Here is a 20,757-nt window from a genome sequence, read left to right on the forward strand (position 1 = left end):
AAGCCAAGAATTGGACCAAAGTAAGAAACTACTGACAGAAAAAAGCCAAGAATTGGACCAAAGTAAGAAACTACTGACAGAAAGCCAAGAATTGGATGAAAGTAAGAAACTGCTGACAGAAAAAGGCCAAAAATTGGATAAAAGTAATAAACTACTGACAGAAAAAGACCACCAACTGGAGGAAATGAATAAACTACTGGTTGAAAAAGACATGCAACTGAATCAGAAAGATGAAGAGCTGAAGATGAGGAAAAGGGAATGGGATGATGTCATCACTGAAAACAAACAGCTTGGTGAGAAATTATTTGAAAAAAAAGACCTCATCTCTCTTGATTATTTTTGTCAGTGGTTCATTAAATAATGAATACTATACGATATAATAAGTATATCTTCAACCTGTCATTGCAGCTCAGCAGATCTGTGATCTGAAGACTGAATTAGAGAAACTGAGGACTGAATCAGACCAAAAGACTGGTCAGTAAAATGAAATATATTTCCTTTATGTGTGTCGTCAACATTAGTAATTTGATAAATAGTTGTCTTGTCTTATAGAGAGTGGGTTTACCTCTACAGCAGGCCCCAAGCTACCAATCAGGAGATGGAGCATCAACATTCCTCCAGAAAGTTAGTAATCAAAAGTGCAAAAGTACTGTAAAATACATCCAGTGTCCTTTAATAGCCCAGTGCCCCTTTCTTTTCTTTTTCTTTTTTCTTCTTTTTTTTTTTTTTTTACTATTGTCAATATTGACTATTTATGTTGTGTTGCAGAGGATGGAGAGAACACAGACTCCACTCTTCCACTGAGGAGGACACGCAGTATGGTATGGCTTCCTCCAAACTGTGAGTCCATGTTACTGTTTCAATTTCTGTTGAACTTCATGATGTTACACTATTAATTCTGGTCATGCATTCAGTTTCATAGCCTGCCTTTAAAAAGTGTTATAAATGAAACTCTTAACTTTCTATGCTTATACTTGTTCTATTGACAAGAAATAGGAAATCTACATAATGATGTAAATTTCATCACATGTCTGTGCATCTCAGACTTTTGTGATTGTGTGTACTTTATGTGCGGACAAGCCCACTGACTGCTAATATGTTAGAAAAGAAAACTAGATGCTCTGTTTGAGGAGATAATGAAATGATATTCATCGCTATACCTGCTGTATTATATTATGTGACGATAAAGGAATTGAAATTGACGTGACGTTTGTTGCCAGGTTTGTAATATCTAATACACCCAAGAAGAATAAAAAAAGTAAATAAAAAAAACTTCTCAAAGCTTTGTTGAGGGAATTTATCTGATTTTTTTGCCGTCAGATTATAACAGGAATGCACAGATATAACTGACGCAAGATAGAGTAAAACTACAGTTGACATCTTCTCACAAATCCTTCAGCTTTCTTGATGAAAGTTGTTAGATTATGAGTATTATAGTATTGAGTGTTGCCTCTACTCTTGCTCTTGAATGCATGTGTGTCTGCAGACAACAAATTGTAATATAATCTCAACCATCTGCTGTCCATGGACTCTTTCACCTACAGTATAGAAGTGTAGTCAGACCTTAAGACTGTCAAGGGTGTAAAAACACATGACCATTACCAGTAAAGCCTAACACAAAAGAAAAGGAGGTAATTGTGAATAGTCAAACAGTGTAAGTCTTTCCATTTGATGTCAGAACCACACCTTAGCATCTCATCATGACATCACAGATTAGGGCATGTATATGTGCAGATTGTATGGCTATAGAACATGGCTAAAGCTCTTTCACTCTCCTTGGTATTTAATCCACCTGGACTGTTTGATTTATGTCTGTGTTGTGTTGCAGTGGGTGGAGAGACCACAGATAAAGACTCCTCTCTACCAGTGAGGAAGAGGAGACGCAGTAAGGATCGAGCTCCAGATAGTGAGTCTATGCTGCTTTAACAAATAGTCTAGCAAGGAACATTATACAGTATGTGTTAATCTCAAAACATTTAAGTGCAATTAGTGCACAAGGTTTAAACATAGTGAATAAAGAAAAATATACAACCTTGATGTATGGAGTTAAGAGACAGTGGAATATGTCTACAGTCTTTTTCTCTTGCTTGGTTCACATTTTCTCTTCCAATTTTGTCATTGCCAATTCTCAAATGTGCTTTGTGTATCCTGTTGCTGCCAAGTCCCCCAATGTTGGTCTGGTGGTGTAGACTGCCATGTGTTTCCTCTGACACACATTGGGTCACCAACCACTTCTTTACAAATTACTTGATTTTATCATTTATATTACGATAAAATTAAGGGTTAGGGTTATCAAACATGTCTGAAGATGACCAATTTGTCCCAGAACCGGACAGCAATTATGAGTCTTTCACACTATGCATGCACATAGTCTCTGAACAACGCTTATGATGTGGCATTTTCACTCTATTCTTCCATTGTGTTGTCTTTCAGTGGCAGCAGACAACATTATTGACTCACCAGTGTCTCCCTCTATGTCTGAGCTGAGACTGGTGCTACTGGGGAGGACTGTAGCTGTGAGGAACGCAGTAGGAAACACCATCCTGGGCAGGGAGGTGTTTGGTGCTGAGGCCAGCTCCTCTGAAATGAGCCAGAGGAGTAGGAGGAGAGAGGGTGATGTCTGTGGGAGACGGTTGGTGCTGGTGAACGCTCCAGACTTCTCTGGACGCTCACTGGAGGACACAAGGCAGGATGTGGGGCTGTGTGTACGTCTGTCTGCCCCGGGTCCCCATGCCTTCCTCCTGGTCATACCAGCAGAGCCCTCTGAAGGAGAGGTGAGAGGGATGGTGGAGAAGATGCAGGAGGCATTTGGAGAGAGCTGCTGGGAACACAGCATTGTCATCATCATCCACACTGACAGTATGAAAAAGCAGAGTGTTGAGGAGTTTCTCCAAGCAGGCAGTCAGGAACATCAGCAGCTTGTAGAGAAATGTGGGAACAGATGCCACATCCTCAACATTACAGACAGCAGCAATGCTGGTCAGGTTTCACAGCTGCTGGAGAAGATGGAGAGCATGGTGGCACGAAACACAGAGAGCTTCTACAGCACTCAGACCTACCAGGAGGCAGAGGCCCAGGTCAGAGAGATGGAGAGAAAGATTCAGAGGGACATGGAAGAGAGGAGACACATGGAGGAGCAGGAGATGAGGGAGAGGTTTGAGAAGGAGCTGAAGGACTCTCTGAGGAAGATCGAGGGATCCATCCAAGAGCATGAGGGAGACATCAGGAAGATCGACCATCGAACCAGTGAACTAGAGAAACAAATGAGGGAGGAGAGGGATGCAGAGAAGAAAAGAGAGCTGGAAGGAGAGCTGAGGAGGGAGTCTGAGAGAAGACAGGAGATGGAGAGAAAGCTGGATAGGTTTAGAGCAAAGAGAGAGAATGAGAGGAGAGAGAGGGGAGAGAGACACAGACAGGACATAGAGGAGATGAGAGAGACCTACGAAGCAGAGGCCAGAGTGGAAGCAGAGAGAAACCTGATGAAGGTTCTCCTGCCTGAAATTCAGAGGAACATCATGATCTCAAACACAAAGCTGCAGAGAGAGTTCAACAGACAGCTGGGGGAGAAGAACAGAGAGATGACAACACTGAGACAAAGGTTAAAGGAGAGCCACAGCCGTTGTTCAGTGCTGGAGGAGGTGTATCACAACTCTCTGGAAAAACACCTGAAGTTACTGGAAAACCTGCCATCAGAACATGAAGGGAGTACACATGAGGGGAGAAGAGAGGAGAGCAGATACTGCTTATTGTTTAGCTGCTCTAAAGAACAGTACAGAACAGTCAGTTTGGAAGAGCAAAATGAAATATGAAATTGTATCATCTTTTACATGATCCACTTACAAAGAGGTCATGGTAACAGACATTGATCACCATTGTTAGCTTATATTACCAGTATGTTCAAAAAATAACTACGGTGGTATGAGTAGATATAATGTATCTACTTGGTAACTTGAGTATGTTTAACATTTGCAACATTATATTTATCTAAGTATTATGTAATATATGATTACATACTATATACAACTCATGGGTAAGCTTTTTAACATAGTGTTGTTAATCCCTGTACGGTTTATTCCATAGAGGGTAGCTCTCATTAACACATCTCACCTGCTTTATCTTTCTTTGCTAAATGTCAAAATAAGGAAGCACAAAACAGAGTAAATGTTTCTGCTTATTTCTGCTAATTCATGTTATGATGATGATGATTAAACTTTAGGTTTTATATTTTGCCTCTTTCTATATTTGACAATTTGGCCAATATTTGAACAGTTTGTAAAGCTTGTTGATTACTTTTGATACAGTAATGGTAATTGTTCAATGCCAAAAACACAATTAAACCGTTAATCACAATAATTTGTGTGACAATTAATTGCCAAGTAAAATGTCATGATCCTAACAGCCCTACGTTCACCCTGTTTGTACAATCAAGTCCAGCTGTGACTGATCAGCTCATAGAGCTCAGAGTATGAAGGACCTACAGTATAATAATGTAATAATATAATAATAATAATAATAATAACAATACAAATATAATAATAATATAATAATAATAATAATTATAAGGGTAATAATAATAATAATAATAATAATGATAAACTAGAAGAGTACTGATCCTGGAGACTTTGTGGTCTCTATCTCCTGTTCCATATAAAAACAGTTGGACATCCATTCCCACAACTCTCCCAAGATGGTACAATTTTCAATTTTGGCATTTATCAGACGCTCTTTACCCAGCCAGAGCGACTTACAGTAAGCAAGGTAAACACATACATCAAATGCAGAGAGACAGTGTAGTGCCTAAGTAATCTAGGATCATGGGTAAACCAATAACTTATAGTATCAGTCTAAAGTAACAATATCATATCAAAAACATAATTATCTGTAAATTGAACTACAGAAACTATAGGATGTCTAAATAACATGATATCTAAATGACATTTTTGCCTTTGCAAAAGGCAAACATGGTACGTTGACATGACCCAGACTTCAAGACATTTTCTAAAAGTCCTGGATAACATTTTGTAAACGGTTAAAAAATTCAAAAAAGTACAACGCATTTCAGTGATTTTATTTCGGCAATTTTATTTGTTTGAAAACAAAAACAATGCCATTATGCCAGGACCCTATTCAATTCTTAATCTGAGAGCAGGTATTGGCTAAATTGTTCTTTCTGTACTAGAGAATGTTATGTTATTATGTTGTCAATATGAACTGGAATATGTACTTGAGACTGTTATGTTGTCAATATGAACTGGAATATGTACTAGAGGCTTTTATGTTGTCATTATGAACTGGAATATGTACTGGAGACTGTTATGTTGTCATTATGAATTGGAATATTTACTGGAGACTGTTACGTTGATAATTACTATGCCTATTGGGCAGGAGTAGGGGTGACCGTGCTTTTGCGGCTGCGGGCCCCAGGCTCTGGAATATGTTGCCCCTCCCCATTAGATCTGCCCAGTCGATTGGGGCTTTTAAAACCTTACTAAAAACTCACTTATTCTCTCTTGCTTTTAGTTGTATTTAGCTATCCTGTTCTGTCCTAACTCTGCATTGTTTTGTTTCTCTTTTGTTTTTCTTTTATTTTTGTCCTGTGTATATATTATTTGTTGATGCTTCTGTGTGTCTGAATTACCTTGTTTTAACCATGTTCAGCAGCTTTGGGCTGTTGTAAATGTGCTATACAAATAAAGTTTGATTTGATTTGATTTGATATTGTGTGTTCAGTTGTACAGTGTAGTGTGCATTGTGCTGAGCTGTACAGTGTGTTAAGCGTGTTAAGTGGGTTGTTTATGTTCAGCTGCCTGGAGGACAGCCTTCTATCGTGAGATCCAGGGAGAAGTCGTCCAGCAGTGCCTTGTGTTCCCCATCAGCTGTAGGCCACACCTCCACCATAGCCCCAGAGTCAAGCGGGAAACGATACCTATAGAACACAATAAAAGCACGATCAAAGAAAATAGAGCTCTACTGCATCACTTAATAACTTAACTTATCAAAATACACTTTACACTTTAGAATAAAATGGATTACAATGTTACTTCATTACTGTGTTAAAGGGATAGTTCACCCAAAAAAAAAAGTTTTTCTATCGATTTTTCACCCCATGGAGACTTGAATTCATGGATATTTTTTTGTTTTTGTCGCATTCCTAAGCCAAGAATTTGACAACCAGCGGATGGGTAGGCAGCGGCAGTCGACTAAAACTATGACGAAAAATGTTCGTCGACTACCTTTTTTCACTGACGAAAACTAAATAAAAACTAAATAAAAACGAAGCTATGATGACTAAAACTAAGACTAAATATATTGACAATTTCGTCAACAAATAAAAACTAGACTAAAATGTTAGTGAGGGACTAGTGGAGAGGAGATCCAGTAGAACTAAAAGACAAGTCATTTTATGCTGGCTGTGCTCGGGTGTTGCGATCTGAAAATAGCAGATCTACAAGCTCACAACGCGTCGCAGCGCGACACGTTGCCGATCCACAAGCTTGTGGATCGGCTATTTTCAGCATGCAACCAAGTGTAAAATCAGCCATTATGACGCCATCAAGGCACCACCAACATACATTTTAGTCCACTAAATCAACTGTAGATTTAGTCGACTATAATCTTATGATATTTAGTCGACTAAAACTAGACAAAAACTAAAACATTTCAGATGACTAAGATATGATGACTAAGACTATGACTAAAACTAAATCAAAATTTGCTGTCAAAATCAACACTGGGCAGCGGTTCCGATAGGAGACACAAAGGAGACTCTTTGTGTCTCCTACTGAAACCGCTGCCGGTCATCAAATCATTGGCTTAGGAATGCGACAAAAATAAAACAATATCCATGAATTATAGTCTCCACACCTTGGGAAAACTGAATCCATTCTCTTTGGGACCAAACATTCCCTCAGTAAGATGAAGGTAAATGACTTCAAGGTCAAAGTCGATGACACAATCATCTCTAGCAAAGAAGAGATGACCTATTTGGGATGTATTCTTGACAAATACCTGACAGGTGAAAGCATGGCAACAAAGGTGGTCAAAAGAGTAAACCAGAGAACCAGATTTATGGGCAGAGTTTCCTCTTTTGTCAACCCTCAGGCCCTCAGGACCCTCTCAGGGGCCCTGATTCAGCCCCTTTTTGACTATGCTTGCTCCTCTTGGTACTCCAACACCTCAGTGTCACTGAAGACTAAGCTTCAAACCTCCCAAAACAAACTGATTCGACTACTTCTCGGACTGGGGCCCATGACCCACCTCTCTCCCACTCACTTTGCCAGCCTAGGCTGGCTCAGGGTGGAAGACAGGGTTAAACAACTAAAAATGGGACTGGTCTTCAAAATTGTAAATGCAGATTTGCCCGAAATGCCCCCTATACCCGCATATCTGACTAAATACCTCCAAAAAGAAAGAAAATCACACCCAGTGTGAAGTGGGCGGTGTGGTCACAGTGGTCATCACAGTGATGGAAGTTCACTTAAAGAAAAGTAATATTGTGGACCAACCATTGTACACCCCTAACTTCTTTTTTTTAAGTGCATAGTCCTATTTATAGGGCTATGCACATTGATTGGCCAATCACGGTGCAGGGTTAGGGGGGTACAATGGTGGCCAATCACAGCGCAGGGTTGGGGGGGGTACAATGGGTGGGGGGGGTACAATGGTGGCCAATCACAGTGCAGCGAATGTCGATGTCCAAACCTCACATATAGGGGCGGTTTCACCGCCCAAAAATAGAAAACGTTTTTTTTTTGGTGAACTATCCCTTTAAGCCTGATCGATGCTGTGTTCACACTGGCAGATACAAAAGATACAAAGATACACACAGCATATTTGTAGCTTTGTATCTTTGTGGCTGAAGTTGAAACCAGCTCAACTTTTTGCCAGACCCAAGGGGTCGGGCTTACATGAGGCTTTGTATCTGTTTCGTCCATACATGGGCAGGGGTCATTTGTCCTCCGGCCCCAGCCAAAAAAAGTCTGTCCCCCTTTCGTCCATACATGGGTATCTGTTTCGTCCATACATGGGCAGGGGCCATTTGTCCTCCGGCCCCAGCCAAAAAAGTCTGTCCCCCTTTCGTCCATACATGGGTATACACAGGCTGACACGTCATGTGAAGTCCGGCTTAGCCGTGACGTAGTGCATGTTTTGTACCTGTTTCCTCCATGTATGGAGGCTTTGTACCATGAGGCTTTGTACCTGTTTCGTCCATACATGGGCAGGGGCCATTTGTCCTCCGGCCCCAGCCAAAAAAAAGTTTGTGACCCTTTCGTCACGAACTATTCATGACATCATGAACTTCAGTTATAAAGTGGTTTGTGTTACATACTAGGACTTCATTCTGGGTCTGGCAGAACCAGTCTCCTGGTCTTGTTTGTAGCTTTGTAGCTGTTGTAGCTTTTGTAGCAGCTACAAACGTCAGCTGTTGCTTTGTATCTTCATGTCGCTGGCTTCCATGAAAAAATGATAGCCTGTACCTTTGTAGCTGCCTGTGTGAACGCAGCATTATACTTAGTGGTGCACCGGTGTCGCTCTTGATTGATTAATTGATTGAATATTTTATTAACAATTTGCAAAAAGTACAGAGGTACAGTTATACAATAATGCTAAAAGGATAGCACAAAAAGCACAGAGGGCTTGTTTCCATTGTGCCCTATGTATTCAATACATTCATTTAATCAAGACATATAAAGACATACAATACTGTACGAGAAATCATCAATACTAGGAGCAGTAAAAGTATATTTCTTTAAATATGCTTATATGATGGAATATAAATTAAGCATTAGGGTGAAGAGGATCATTATACAATACAATGGATAGAGAACAGAACACAATAGAAGACGTGCACATATTGACAGTGAAGAATAAGGATAGAATTAAAGACTTATGGATGGGGAGAATGATAAGACGGACGGATCACTATGACTGACCCGAGGCGTCGATCAGACAGGGTGAACTCCATGCCGTTGGTTCCCATCAGGAGGTACTGGGAGTTGATCTGCAGATCCACTGAACTGCATGTCACTTTCTTTATCAAGTCAATATTCACACCTTTGGTTGCGCCTTCAAACTCTGGAATATAACACAACACAACACAACACAATACAATACAATACAATACAACACTACACAATGCAATGCAATGCAATACAATGCAATACGATGTAATGCAACGCTATGCAATAACAATAATTAATTGGACTACTAGTCCATACCCGGTCGACGCATCCGTGGTGGGATATGCGCACATGATCTGGCAACCCGGGACGTCCCATAGCTGGGCAGCCCCGTAACCATGGCGACATTCTTTTACACAAAAACGCTAATGAACAGCTGAGATTTGGTGAAATCAAAAAACGGGCTTCGCAGTTCCGTGCACATGGTAATGGACAATGGCTGTGTGCAAATTCAGATCAATTGCTCCAGCCACTGAGGAGAACCGGGCAGACAGTTTTGGCCTCACCACCACCCACCACAGAGGTTTCTCAAATTATAGGAGGATATAAACATCCAATTTGACTATGCACAGTGGTGTCATGGGGGCCACACGGAGTAGGACGGCGTGTGGCTGGTAAATTTTTCATGCGCAAGGTACGACACGGTACAGAGAAGCTATTCATGGGTTCATATACCGTGCAGATGAGTAGACATTTGAACATGAGCGATGATAGATAAGTTATACATGTGTTCATAGTGGAATAGACTATTAAACATGAGAGACAAGTGAGACAAGAAAGACTAGCAAGACAAAACTCAGAATATACTGTGGTGGCTGAATTTATAGATTGCCAATATGTATTATTGTGTCGGAAGATAGATTGGTTGGTGGACAGAGCCATACATGGCTCTTTCTACATGACCATGCATGCTAGATTTACAAATAGTTATTCTGACAGACTACCAACAGGTGAGTTGATTTTGACAGCACATTTTGATTTAGTTTTAGTCATAGTCTTTTGAATAAAAAGTTGATTTAGGCGACTAAAGTGTATTTTGGAAGACCTTGATGGTGTCGTAATGGTTGATTTTACACTTGGTTGCGTGCTGAAAATAGCCGATCTACAAGCTCACAACGCGTCGCTCTGAGCTTTGTGAGCGTTGTGAGCGACGCTATTTTCTGAGCTTAACACCCGAGCGCAACCAAACAAAAAATGACTTGTCTTTTAGTTCTACCGGATCTCTTCTCCACTAGTCCCTCCTTAACATTTTAGTCTAGTTTTTATTTGTCGATCATAGCTGTCATCATTGTAATCTTAGTTTTTATTCTGTTTTTATTTAGTTTTCGTCAGTGAAAAAAGGTAGTCGAGGGACATTTTTCGTCATAGTTTTAGTCGACGAAATCAACACTGCAGGTGAGAACATGGTTTCCTTACTAAACTGTTAGTTGTAAATAGACCTGCTTAGTGAACAAATGTCCTCTTAGTAAAGGTTCATAGGAGGCATAACTATAATCACAGACAAAACAGCGTAGTGTTATCATATCTGATATTACAATACATTTACTTAACCAGGTGAACTATTCTGGGCTTGATGTTACAATAGGCGAACATTTGTCAAAAATAGTCAGTCTCAATTGTGAGCTTGTAGATCGTGTAGACTGTAGAGGGAGGCCAAGGATAGACCCATGGGGGACCCCGGTCAACAAAGTGTAATGGGTATAACAGTGGTTCAAAAGATCCTTAGTTGTCCAGTGATCAGGTCTGGAATACTACCTTTTACATTTGGAAACTGGACAGTGTAATGGAGTAGCCCTGCCAGTGCATAAGCCCGACAGTGACGATACTATAGAGAATGGAGTAAGAATAAAAACCAGTGGTTTCTGACCTTTGGTAGGGCTCTTTAGGACTTCTTCCACCCTGGCCGTGTAAATGATAAAGTCTCCCTCTGTCGCTTGAGAGATTACCACCACTCTGTAGGCTGGAGTGCACAGTCCATTACATTATAATGTGGAGTACACAGCAGAGTATACAGTAGATTATATACAGGGTACATAGCAGAGTATACAGTAGATTATATACAGGGTACACAGCATAGTATACCATAGATTAGACATTGAGTACACATTAGATCAGTGGTTCTCAACCTTTTCAGGTCGCGACCCCCCAAAATAATCATATTTTAACTGGGGACCCCCCAAAATAATCACAGTTGAACTGGGGACACCCCCATCCTGACAAGCACTTTGAATGTAGGAGTTGAGGCATTATATATATTCTTTTTGATTCCACAGATAAAAATTGTGAAAATAGCACAACGCGTTGCTAGAAGTTGTAAGCTTGTAGATCTGCTATTTTCAATTGTTTCAGAATCAGAATCAGGTTTATTGTCACATCACAGGTTTACAAGGTAAAAAAGTGGGTGAAATTTGTTTTTGTACATCGTTCCCATCGCAACGTTAATTTCCATAGAAAGAAGAGGGGGGGGAGAAGAAGAGGGGTGGGGGCAAGTGGGAAGGAGATCAAAAACAAGAGAACAACAGAAGGCCAGACAAGTTATCTACATATTTACAAAGTACCTGAGATAATAAAAAAACTAAGGTGCCTGAGCATAGCAGCAATGTATACTGTGCATGATATACTTATACTGTGCATGATATACTTATGGACGTTAAGGTGCTTAGAGAAAAAAAAAAAATATATATATATATATATATATATATATATATATATATATATATATATATATATATATAATATATTATTTGACAATTTGGACAAAGTTTGACCAGTTTTTATAGCATAGTTTGTCGATTTAGTGCATCACGTGCAGTAGAGAGTATAAGAGATTACACATTGAGTACAGTACAGAAGTCCTGACGTCACTCGTTCATCCCCTGGTTCGTAAAGTAATTTCTCTATGGAGAATAACATTGGGTCATCTTAGAACCGTCTCATATAAGAATTGTGGTCCAAAAATAAACAAACTGTCTCGGCGACATTGTCAGGGAGGAGGTTCTGTATCGTTTATGATAGTCAGTCACTTATATTTGATAAAGTTTGATAAATATTTAACTAATTCGGCGGAAGTAACATTATCGTTTTCTCACCGTCAGTTGATGATTCACATATCCATAAGAGTCAAACCGCCGGGATCATTTGTTTATTTTTGAAACACAGTTCTTATTTGACGCGATATTAAAGACGTCTATGGGTATTCAGAACGGGGGTGGAAAACCGCGAACCAGGTAGGATGTGTAAAGTACGTCAGACTTCGGTGCTCTATGAGAGTACCCTGTAGATTAGTAGTAGATTACAGTAGGGTGCATATTAGATTACAGTTAGTTAGTAGTGCACAGCGAGATTACATTTTGGATTACAGTCACAGTACACAGCAGATTACAGATAGTAGAGAGGACACGATAGAGTGAAAGTAGACTCACCATATTTGATATGACGTTCACAGATCTCCTGAATATGAGCCTCTATTGAGATACCGCCTGCAGACCCTCTGTACGTGGCACAGCTCACTAAACAATATAACGCAAACACCATCAGTGGTGGAAAAAGTACTCACATTTTTTACTTAGGTAAAAGTATCAATACTGCAATGCAGAAACACTCTGTTACAAGCAAAAGTTTGGTAATTAAACTTTACTTGAGTAAAAGTACAAAAGTATTGGCATCAAAATGTATTTAAAGTACCAAAAGTAAAAGTACTCATTGTACAGAATGTCCCGTTTTACAAGTTATCATATGTCTAAAATGTATAAAAAATCTTTTGAAAATAGCAGATCTACAAGCTCACAATGCGTCACATCACGACGCGTTGTGAGCTTGTAGATTCGCTATTTTCCAATTGCCAAAGTTTAAATAAGGTTGAAGTGGTAAATATTGTATGTTTTGTAATAGTACAATATTACAAAGTAACTAGTAACTAAGGTTTTCAAATAATTGTAGTGGAGTAAAAAGTAAAATATTTGTCTCTGAGATGTAGTGGAGCAGAAGTAAAAGTATTGAAATACCTCAAAATTGTACTTAAGTACAGTACTTGAGTACATGTACTTGGTTACTTTCCACCACTGAACACAATAAAATAAAACACAATACAATAAAACACAATACAACACAACACATCGCAACACAACTCAATAAAATAGAACAACACAACACAATAGAAGTAGAACACAACAGCACAACAGAACACCACACAACAACACAGTACAATAGAACAGCATGTGGTTCTCTGTGGACCCCCATCTGAAATTATTGTGTGCCAGGGACCCCCATATAGTCTACTTGCCAGCCCATAGAGCCCCATTGTGAACCCGGACATGTTGAGTACACAAAGGTTTTATGTTAGAAATGTTGAGTATGGGTCCCCAGCATGTAGAAACTGCCGGATGCTAACTTGGATATGTTGAGCAATTTTCAGAATTAGCGTAATTAGCTTTTATTAGCATAATCACCTACAGTATATGGACAATATTTCAGCAATAGTCCCGGGCCTTAGGGATATTTTCGCGCTAATCAGTCTTAAATGCACCAAATTTGGCCCAGATGTAGCCCAGGGCATGCTCTAATGATTTAGCTAGGGCGCCCGAGCGGGCGACCTTTGGGGTCGCCATAGCGGCCAAATCCAAAATGGCCGCCATGTAAAACGGTTTTGGCTGTAACTTTTGAACCAGATGAGCTACAAATACAAACTTGGTGTCTATTTCATGTTTTTTGACCATTGCAAACACATTGGAATGCTTATCATTATGATTGGGTGTGTCTGAAACCCTAATATGCATATTTCCAAGATGGTGGCTATGTGAAAACGAGTTATAACTTAACCTTTGACACTTTTGGCAAACTTGGTGTCGATTTTATTCGATTTAGCATCCGGCAGTTTCCACATGCTGGGGACCCATACTCAACATTTCTAACATAAAACCTTGGTGTACTCAACATGTCCGGGTTCACATTCTGGCAAGCGGAGTTAATCTTGATTGATCTTAATCTTGATTGATCCTAATTTGTTTAGTGTCATAAACCTGCTTAAAATGTCAAATTAATATAGAGATGTCTTTTTGGGCCTGTACTTCAGTCTTTTAAACATGCCTTTTGTAACTCCACTATACTTTCTCTACCAAGGCTCCAGCTGGCTCCATATTTGCTATCTGGTACTGGCTCCATATGTTCCCAATCAGTAAAAACATGTCTTGGTCAACGCTTTGTGTTTAATGTCCTAATGACCTGTATCTCTGTACAATGACCGATATCTCTGCATGACCTGACATCGTCACTAATTCCCTTTGTCAGCTGTCATCCTGTCACAGATAAAACCGAGCACTGAGAATTGTACACAAGGACATCATAAGATGGACAACAACTTATTATTATTACAGCCAGACGCCTGTCCATCCTACGACTCCATTCTACGTCTGAGGGTCTTAAGCCAATCATAAGGATGCACCTATGTCTGATGTCATTGATGTCCAACTGTGTATAAATACCATTGTTTGTTGTTACAACTTTAGTGTGATTATTATTAACGTCTGTAACTTGTACTGTCCTCGTGAGCACGCTCAGGCAATACAGAACTGTTTCATCCTTGGACTTACATCCGCCTTTGTCTGACTCTCATTTCTTTATGTCGACTGGTCAAATCTCGAGGTCTTAGAAGAAAAACCATCTCTTCGCTTTCTTGGGCTCAGCCCTATTTATAGGGTACTTATTTAACCCTATCACGGACTAATACATAATTTGCGTTGATAAATGTCCAAATGTTTTTAAAAAATCACACCCTGTGTGAAGTGGGCGGTGTCTTGCTAGCTAATCACAATACTGAATGGAGTCAACCAATCATGTACAGAAAATAAATACATTTATTGAAACACTCTTTATGATGGAAGAAACCATAACTTAAAAAAAACAAATTTATGTTTTTTTTAAAGTTATGGTTTCTTATATAGGGTTATGCATATGTGTCATGTGACACTGGCCAATCACAGTCCTGAATAGACTGTGATTGGCCAATCACGGTGCAGGGTTAGGCGGGGTACATTTTTGGCCAATCACAGCGCAGGATTTGTTGTACAAATATCCAAACCTCACTTATAGGGGCGGTTTCACCGGCCAAAAAATCCAAAAAAAAATCCCAAAAAAAAGAAGGCAGATCTACAAGCTGTATGGACGCATTGTGAGCTTGTAGATCGGCTATTTTCACATAGATGTAATAGGGTTAAATCGGTTTAACAGATTGTTATGCCATATTAACACATTCTGGGAACCCCCTGGAACCCCCTCAAGGACCCCTGGGGGTCCCCGGACCCCACTTTGAGAACCACTGCAATAGAACACGTAACAGTGCTGGATACAAAGTGACGTAAGAGAGAGTACCTGACATGCATTGACACTGTTCAGCCACACAGAGGCGCTGTAGTTTCTGAACATTGTAGGAGTACTGCTTGGTGCACTCAGAGCCTGGAGGGATACACCAAAATACATGATATATTACACAGAAATAATTATAATTATAATAATAATGACAATGTGTTATTATAAAAAATAAGTCTATGAGAAGATCACCCTACTTAGCACTTGATTTATTACTTAATTAACATTTTCCTTAATGAGTTTATGTTTTAAGTCTCCTTCAATACAGCTGAGCATGATATTCAATTAAATATTATGGTCCTATTCTGGACATTTTTATTTAAAATAAACACACATTTTAAACTATAACGGCAAACCCAAAATAAGGATGTTTAAACTATACTATTTTAGGGCCTAGAATTTGACTTGAAATGAGTCCTGAATGAAGAACTGATACAGTAATTAAATTTATAAAAAATCATAACGTATTCTTTGTATAGTTGTAGGCCTATATATTGCAATAATAATGTGTGGATGTAACAAAATGTGCAGCCACCTTTGGGAAAAACTGCTGAATAAATAAAACAATAATAATAATATAGGCCCCACTCCTTCGGGTGTTTTTTGTCACTGTATATTTGCACATACGTGAAATTTGTCCTCTGCATTTACCCATGATGTAGACTGTATGGCAGGGGTGGGCAATTGGAATTGTAACAGCTGAAATCAATAATATATCAGTATTCTGCGGGGTCGCATTAAGTGAAGGTGGGGGCCGCATGTGGCCCTCGGGCCGCCAGTTGCCCATGTATGCTGGTGACTGCACTTGAACCCCATCACCCACATTCTGTGGGAAACATTATAGCCAAGCTCACATGCTGTGATGCGTTCTGAGCTTTTAGATCTGCTATTTTTGGCAAAAGATGTACAGAGCCAACTCAGGTCCAGGTGGTGGTGGTGGTGTAGTTTTGTGTGTGTGTGTGTGTGTGTGTGTGTGTGTGTGTGTGTGTGTGTGTGTGTGTGTGTGTGTGTGTGTGTGTGTGTGTGTGTGTGTGTGTGTGTGTGTGTGTGTGTGTGTGTGTGTGTGTGTGTGTGTGTGTGTGTGTGTCTGTGTGTTCGTTCCTGTGTGTTCGCCTACATGTCATATACACATTTATGAGAGTACCTTCAGTGATCATCTACAGTACTGTACTATCAAAATAAATATAATTTACTACAGAGATGATCAATAGCACAATGCGTGTTATTTATACTGATACATCTAAACCTTAGTCATGTCCTGTGCCATTTAAAACACACAGGGACTAGTTTTATTTTTTATTTTTGGAGTGTTGGGACGGTTTCATTCGTACCTTTGTTGTCCTGAAGTTCATACACTTTAAACGTGGACTCGCTGGTCGCACCCACCCTGAACTCTTCCCGGATACGGAAGCCAATACACAGGAACATGTCAGTGGGAACCTAACAGTGATGGAGAGGAAGTACTCACATGTTTTACTTATAAGTAAAAGTATCAATACTGCATTGTAGATTTACTCTGTTACAAGTAGAAGTCCCGTATTCAAAATAAGCTTGAGTAAAAGTACAAAAGTATCGGCATCAAAATATACGTTAAGTATACCAAAAGTAAAAGTACTCATTGTGCAGAATGTCCCATTTCACAAGTTCAAAATGTGTTAAAAATCTTTTGGAAGTAGCCGATCTGCAAGCTCACAATGCGTCACATTGCGACGCATTGTGAGATTGTAGATCTGCTATTTTCAAATGGCCGAAATATATATAGGGCTGAAGTGGTTAGTGTGTTTTGTAATAATAATCAAAATCTATAAAGTAACTAGTAACTAAAGTTTTCATATAATTGTAGTGGAGTAAAAGTACAATATTTGCCTCTGAGATGTAGTGGGGGTAGAAGTGAAAGTACAGTAAATTGGAAATACTCCTGTAAAGTAAAAAATACCTAAAAATTATACTTAAGTACAGTACTTGAGTAAATGTACTTAGCTACTTTCCACCACTGATTGGTGCCATGGATGTGGTGTTCCTGGTGCGGGTGTGTCTGCAATAATCCACTGACAACGTGCAAGTTTGATTAATGACAACTATGATAACCAGCCCCATATATGACTAGATTGCCATTGTTCTGGTGGTGTTGGGTTGTCCCTTTGTATTAGGCCCATCTTTTTACTCCATTAATGTCATCTGTAGTGCTGTCTCTCTCATCTCTCCTGTCTCTCTCATCCCTCCCGGTGACATTATCCTCTCCGGTCTCTCTCTCGTCTCTAATCTCTCTCTCTCTCATCTTCTCTTGTCTCTCTCTCATCTTCTCTTGTCTCTCTCTCATCTTCTCTTGTCTCTCTCTCATCTTTTCTGGTCTCTCTCATATCTTTCAACTGTACTAAATTAGAATTGACGTGAAAAAATGTTGTAAAGACAGTAGACTTACAGAATCCATCTGAATTCTCAGGATGTCTCCCTCCAGCCTGGCGCTTGACACCACGGGGTCGCCATAATCTCTGAACTACAGAGAGAGAGAGAGAGAGAGAGAGAGAGAGAGGTGTGATTAAGAAGTGGCTTGTATAATGTTTCATGTCATGTATGTAGCCTACTGTATGTGTAAAAGTGTAAATCGAGTGTGCGTGTGTGTGTGTGTGTGTGTGTACCTCCTTAAAAGGATTCAGGTCCTCCAAAAAAGGTTGTATTCCCGAAGGAATTTGGATCTCCATCACTGTTGAACTGGCTACCGGAATGTCATTAAGAGCATATTTGTATCTACACACACACACACACAACCACACACAACCACACACACACACACACACACACACACACACACACACACACACACACACACACACACACACACACACACACACACACCACACACACAACCACAGACACACACAACCACACACACAACCACACACACACACACACACACACACACACACACACACACACACACACACACACACACACACACACACACACACACACACACACACACACACACACACACACACACACACATTATGTAGTAGAGTTATACCGTATATACGTGCTGTAGGTTCATATACATGTAGTTGGATTAGGATTCTGTAGTAGATTTATATACATGTAGAAGGGTTGTATATTTAGTTGGATTATATTATATACTACAGACTGAGGAGTGCTGAATAGGCCTGTTACAATTATTACGCAATCACCTAATTGCAATTATTTGAGATAATTATTTTGCATAATCGTCATAATCGTTTCCATGTTGAAACATTTTCATACATTTTCAAACATTTTCCAAATAATAGCATAAATAGCTGATCTCTTCGTGGTGTGTTATAAGCTTGTACAGGTCGCCGGACAGGAGGCCATCCACAGAGCCTAGTCCCTCCACGTGCCAGAGCCTCCCCCGGTCCCTGGGGGCCCTGTCTTTCCCTTAGAGGACTGACCGTGGGTAGCTACTGGGACGTACGTCGGGGCTTGATCAACCCCGGCTGGGTCACCTGGGCGAGGGTGTATGTTGCGAGACCCGAAACACCAGGCTACAACACTGATGATACGTCCCAGGTGCATCCACGTGATGCTTTTTATTTATAGTAGATCAGCTATTTATGCTATTTTTTTAAAGTATAAAATTATTGAATATGTCAGTCATTTATTTGTATATTTAAGTTAACTTATTAGTCATATCTGCCCTGTGCAATTTTTGATTACGACGCCTAAAACACAAACAGAAATTAAGTTTTTATTCATATGCCCCCATCTTCAAGGCCAAAAACACAATTACATTGTTAAATCGCAATTATTTGTGTGTCAACTTAAATGTGTAATGGTGACAGTGACTAGTGCTGAACTCACTTGACACAGGCCTGCATCCTGGGAGAATCTATGGAGATGAGAAGATACATTCTTAAATTATTTTATTAAAACAGACAGACAGACAGACAGACAAGTGGTTAATGTAAAAAATATATATGAATATAAATAAATAAATAAATAAAATATCCTATCACACAAAGATTTGGTGGCCCACCTGTATACTCTGAGGACCCCCTAGGGGTCCTGGACCCCCTGTTGAAGACCCCTGATTTAGGGTACATTCATCAATTCATCCTTACAGACAGACAGACAGACAGACAGACAGACAGACAGACAGACAGACAGACAGACAGACAGACAGACAGACACCTACCGTTGGATGCGCCAGCTTTGAATGTCTCTATGGAGGTGTCAAATTTACAGTTCTCATTGGTTGCAATGGTCTGGTAGAACACCGTCTTCAGCTGAACAAGCAGGCAGGCAGACAGACAGACAAACAGACAGACAGACAGACAGACAGACAGACAGACAGACAGACAGACAGACAGACAGACAGACAGACAGACAGACAGACAGACAGACAGGCAGACAGACAGACAGACAGACAGACTGTATAGTTACTAACAAAGCTTCGACTGCTTCATTTGAAACCTCTTCTTTAGTATGTTCCTTTGTTCAACGACACAAACAAATGATTTATTCTATATATATATATTTTTTTTTTTATAAGTTATTATAATGGAGATAGATTAGAGGTTTCTGCCCGACGTTCTATTCTATTCTATATTCTACATACCCAGATACAAACAACTCTACAAACATCCATGCCCACGTCCGTCCACACACTTCACAGTCACACACACACACACACACACACACACACACACACACACACACACACACACACACACACACACACACACACACACACACACACACACACACACACACACACACACACACACACACACACACACACACACACACACACACACACACACACACACACACACACACACAAACGTCAAGTCCCAGACACTAGACACACCCCCTACAAGGTTATGCTATACAGCAGGGATGGGCAACTGGCGGCCCGCGGGCCGCATGCGGCCCGCACCGTCACTCAATGCGGCCCCAGGCCAAAAAAAAAACAAACAAAAAATGTAATAGTTTATTTTTTTTATCACAAAGAAAAACAAAGTAATCTAAACATAATGGAAATGGTGAACTATTGCCTTCAACTTTCCATGAACCATTTTAATTACAACAGTCCACCAGTAGAGCGCGCTCTCGTTTATTTTAATAGTTCTATTAAAATAAACGAGAGCGCTTATTAATGATAAGTATAAATTATAAATTATAAATGATAAATTATAAATGATAAATTATAAATTAATAAGGCTTCAGCCTTATTAACTATAATTCTAGTGTTCATTTTTGTATATTTTAAGCCAAGGTTACAGCAATACTCTGAAAGGCATACTCAGAGATGTGAAGTTTTGTTTAGCAGTACAGCTGTAGTAAGTTGATAGAAGCATTACTAAATGCTAAATAAAAACAAAGTTATAACAAATAATAATAGTTAGTTAATATCCCTTATTTATCACATATGTGACTATTATGGGCTTTTTGAGTAATGGGG

At 39.7% G+C, this 20,757-nt stretch overlaps 2 protein-coding genes across 2 annotated transcripts in view; one reads left to right on the top strand and one right to left on the bottom strand.

Moving 5' to 3' along the window:
* The first annotated feature begins 811 nt into the window (after positions 1-811).
* LOC308088790 (uncharacterized protein) lies at positions 812-5,711 on the top strand. The gene is made up of 3 exons (XM_080433372.1): positions 812-840; positions 1,829-1,906; positions 2,434-5,711. Exons 1-3 carry the CDS (start codon positions 819-821, stop codon positions 3,807-3,809), a joined length of 1,476 nt encoding a protein of 491 aa, XP_080289498.1. The 5' UTR covers positions 812-818; the 3' UTR covers positions 3,810-5,711.
* A 37-nt stretch (positions 5,712-5,748) lies between these two features.
* Positions 5,749-20,757, bottom strand: part of c5 (complement component 5) — a gene marked incomplete at its 5' end in the record, with an annotated part of 50,006 nt that continues 34,997 nt past the window's right edge. Inside the window, 10 exons of the mRNA XM_080433483.1 lie at positions 5,749-5,926; positions 8,934-9,075; positions 10,828-10,920; positions 12,383-12,469; positions 15,327-15,410; positions 16,655-16,763; positions 17,746-17,820; positions 17,963-18,071; positions 19,155-19,182; positions 19,489-19,579. Coding sequence (XP_080289609.1) covers positions 5,800-5,926; positions 8,934-9,075; positions 10,828-10,920; positions 12,383-12,469; positions 15,327-15,410; positions 16,655-16,763; positions 17,746-17,820; positions 17,963-18,071; positions 19,155-19,182; positions 19,489-19,579 — 945 coding nt within the window. The 3' untranslated portion in view covers positions 5,749-5,799. The remainder of the gene's footprint in view (positions 5,927-8,933; positions 9,076-10,827; positions 10,921-12,382; positions 12,470-15,326; positions 15,411-16,654; positions 16,764-17,745; positions 17,821-17,962; positions 18,072-19,154; positions 19,183-19,488; positions 19,580-20,757) is intronic.

This window comes from Gymnoscopelus braueri (assembly GCF_963280865.1).
Source record: "Gymnoscopelus braueri genome assembly, chromosome: 7".
NCBI classification, from domain to species: Eukaryota; Metazoa; Chordata; class Actinopteri; order Myctophiformes; family Myctophidae; genus Gymnoscopelus; species Gymnoscopelus braueri.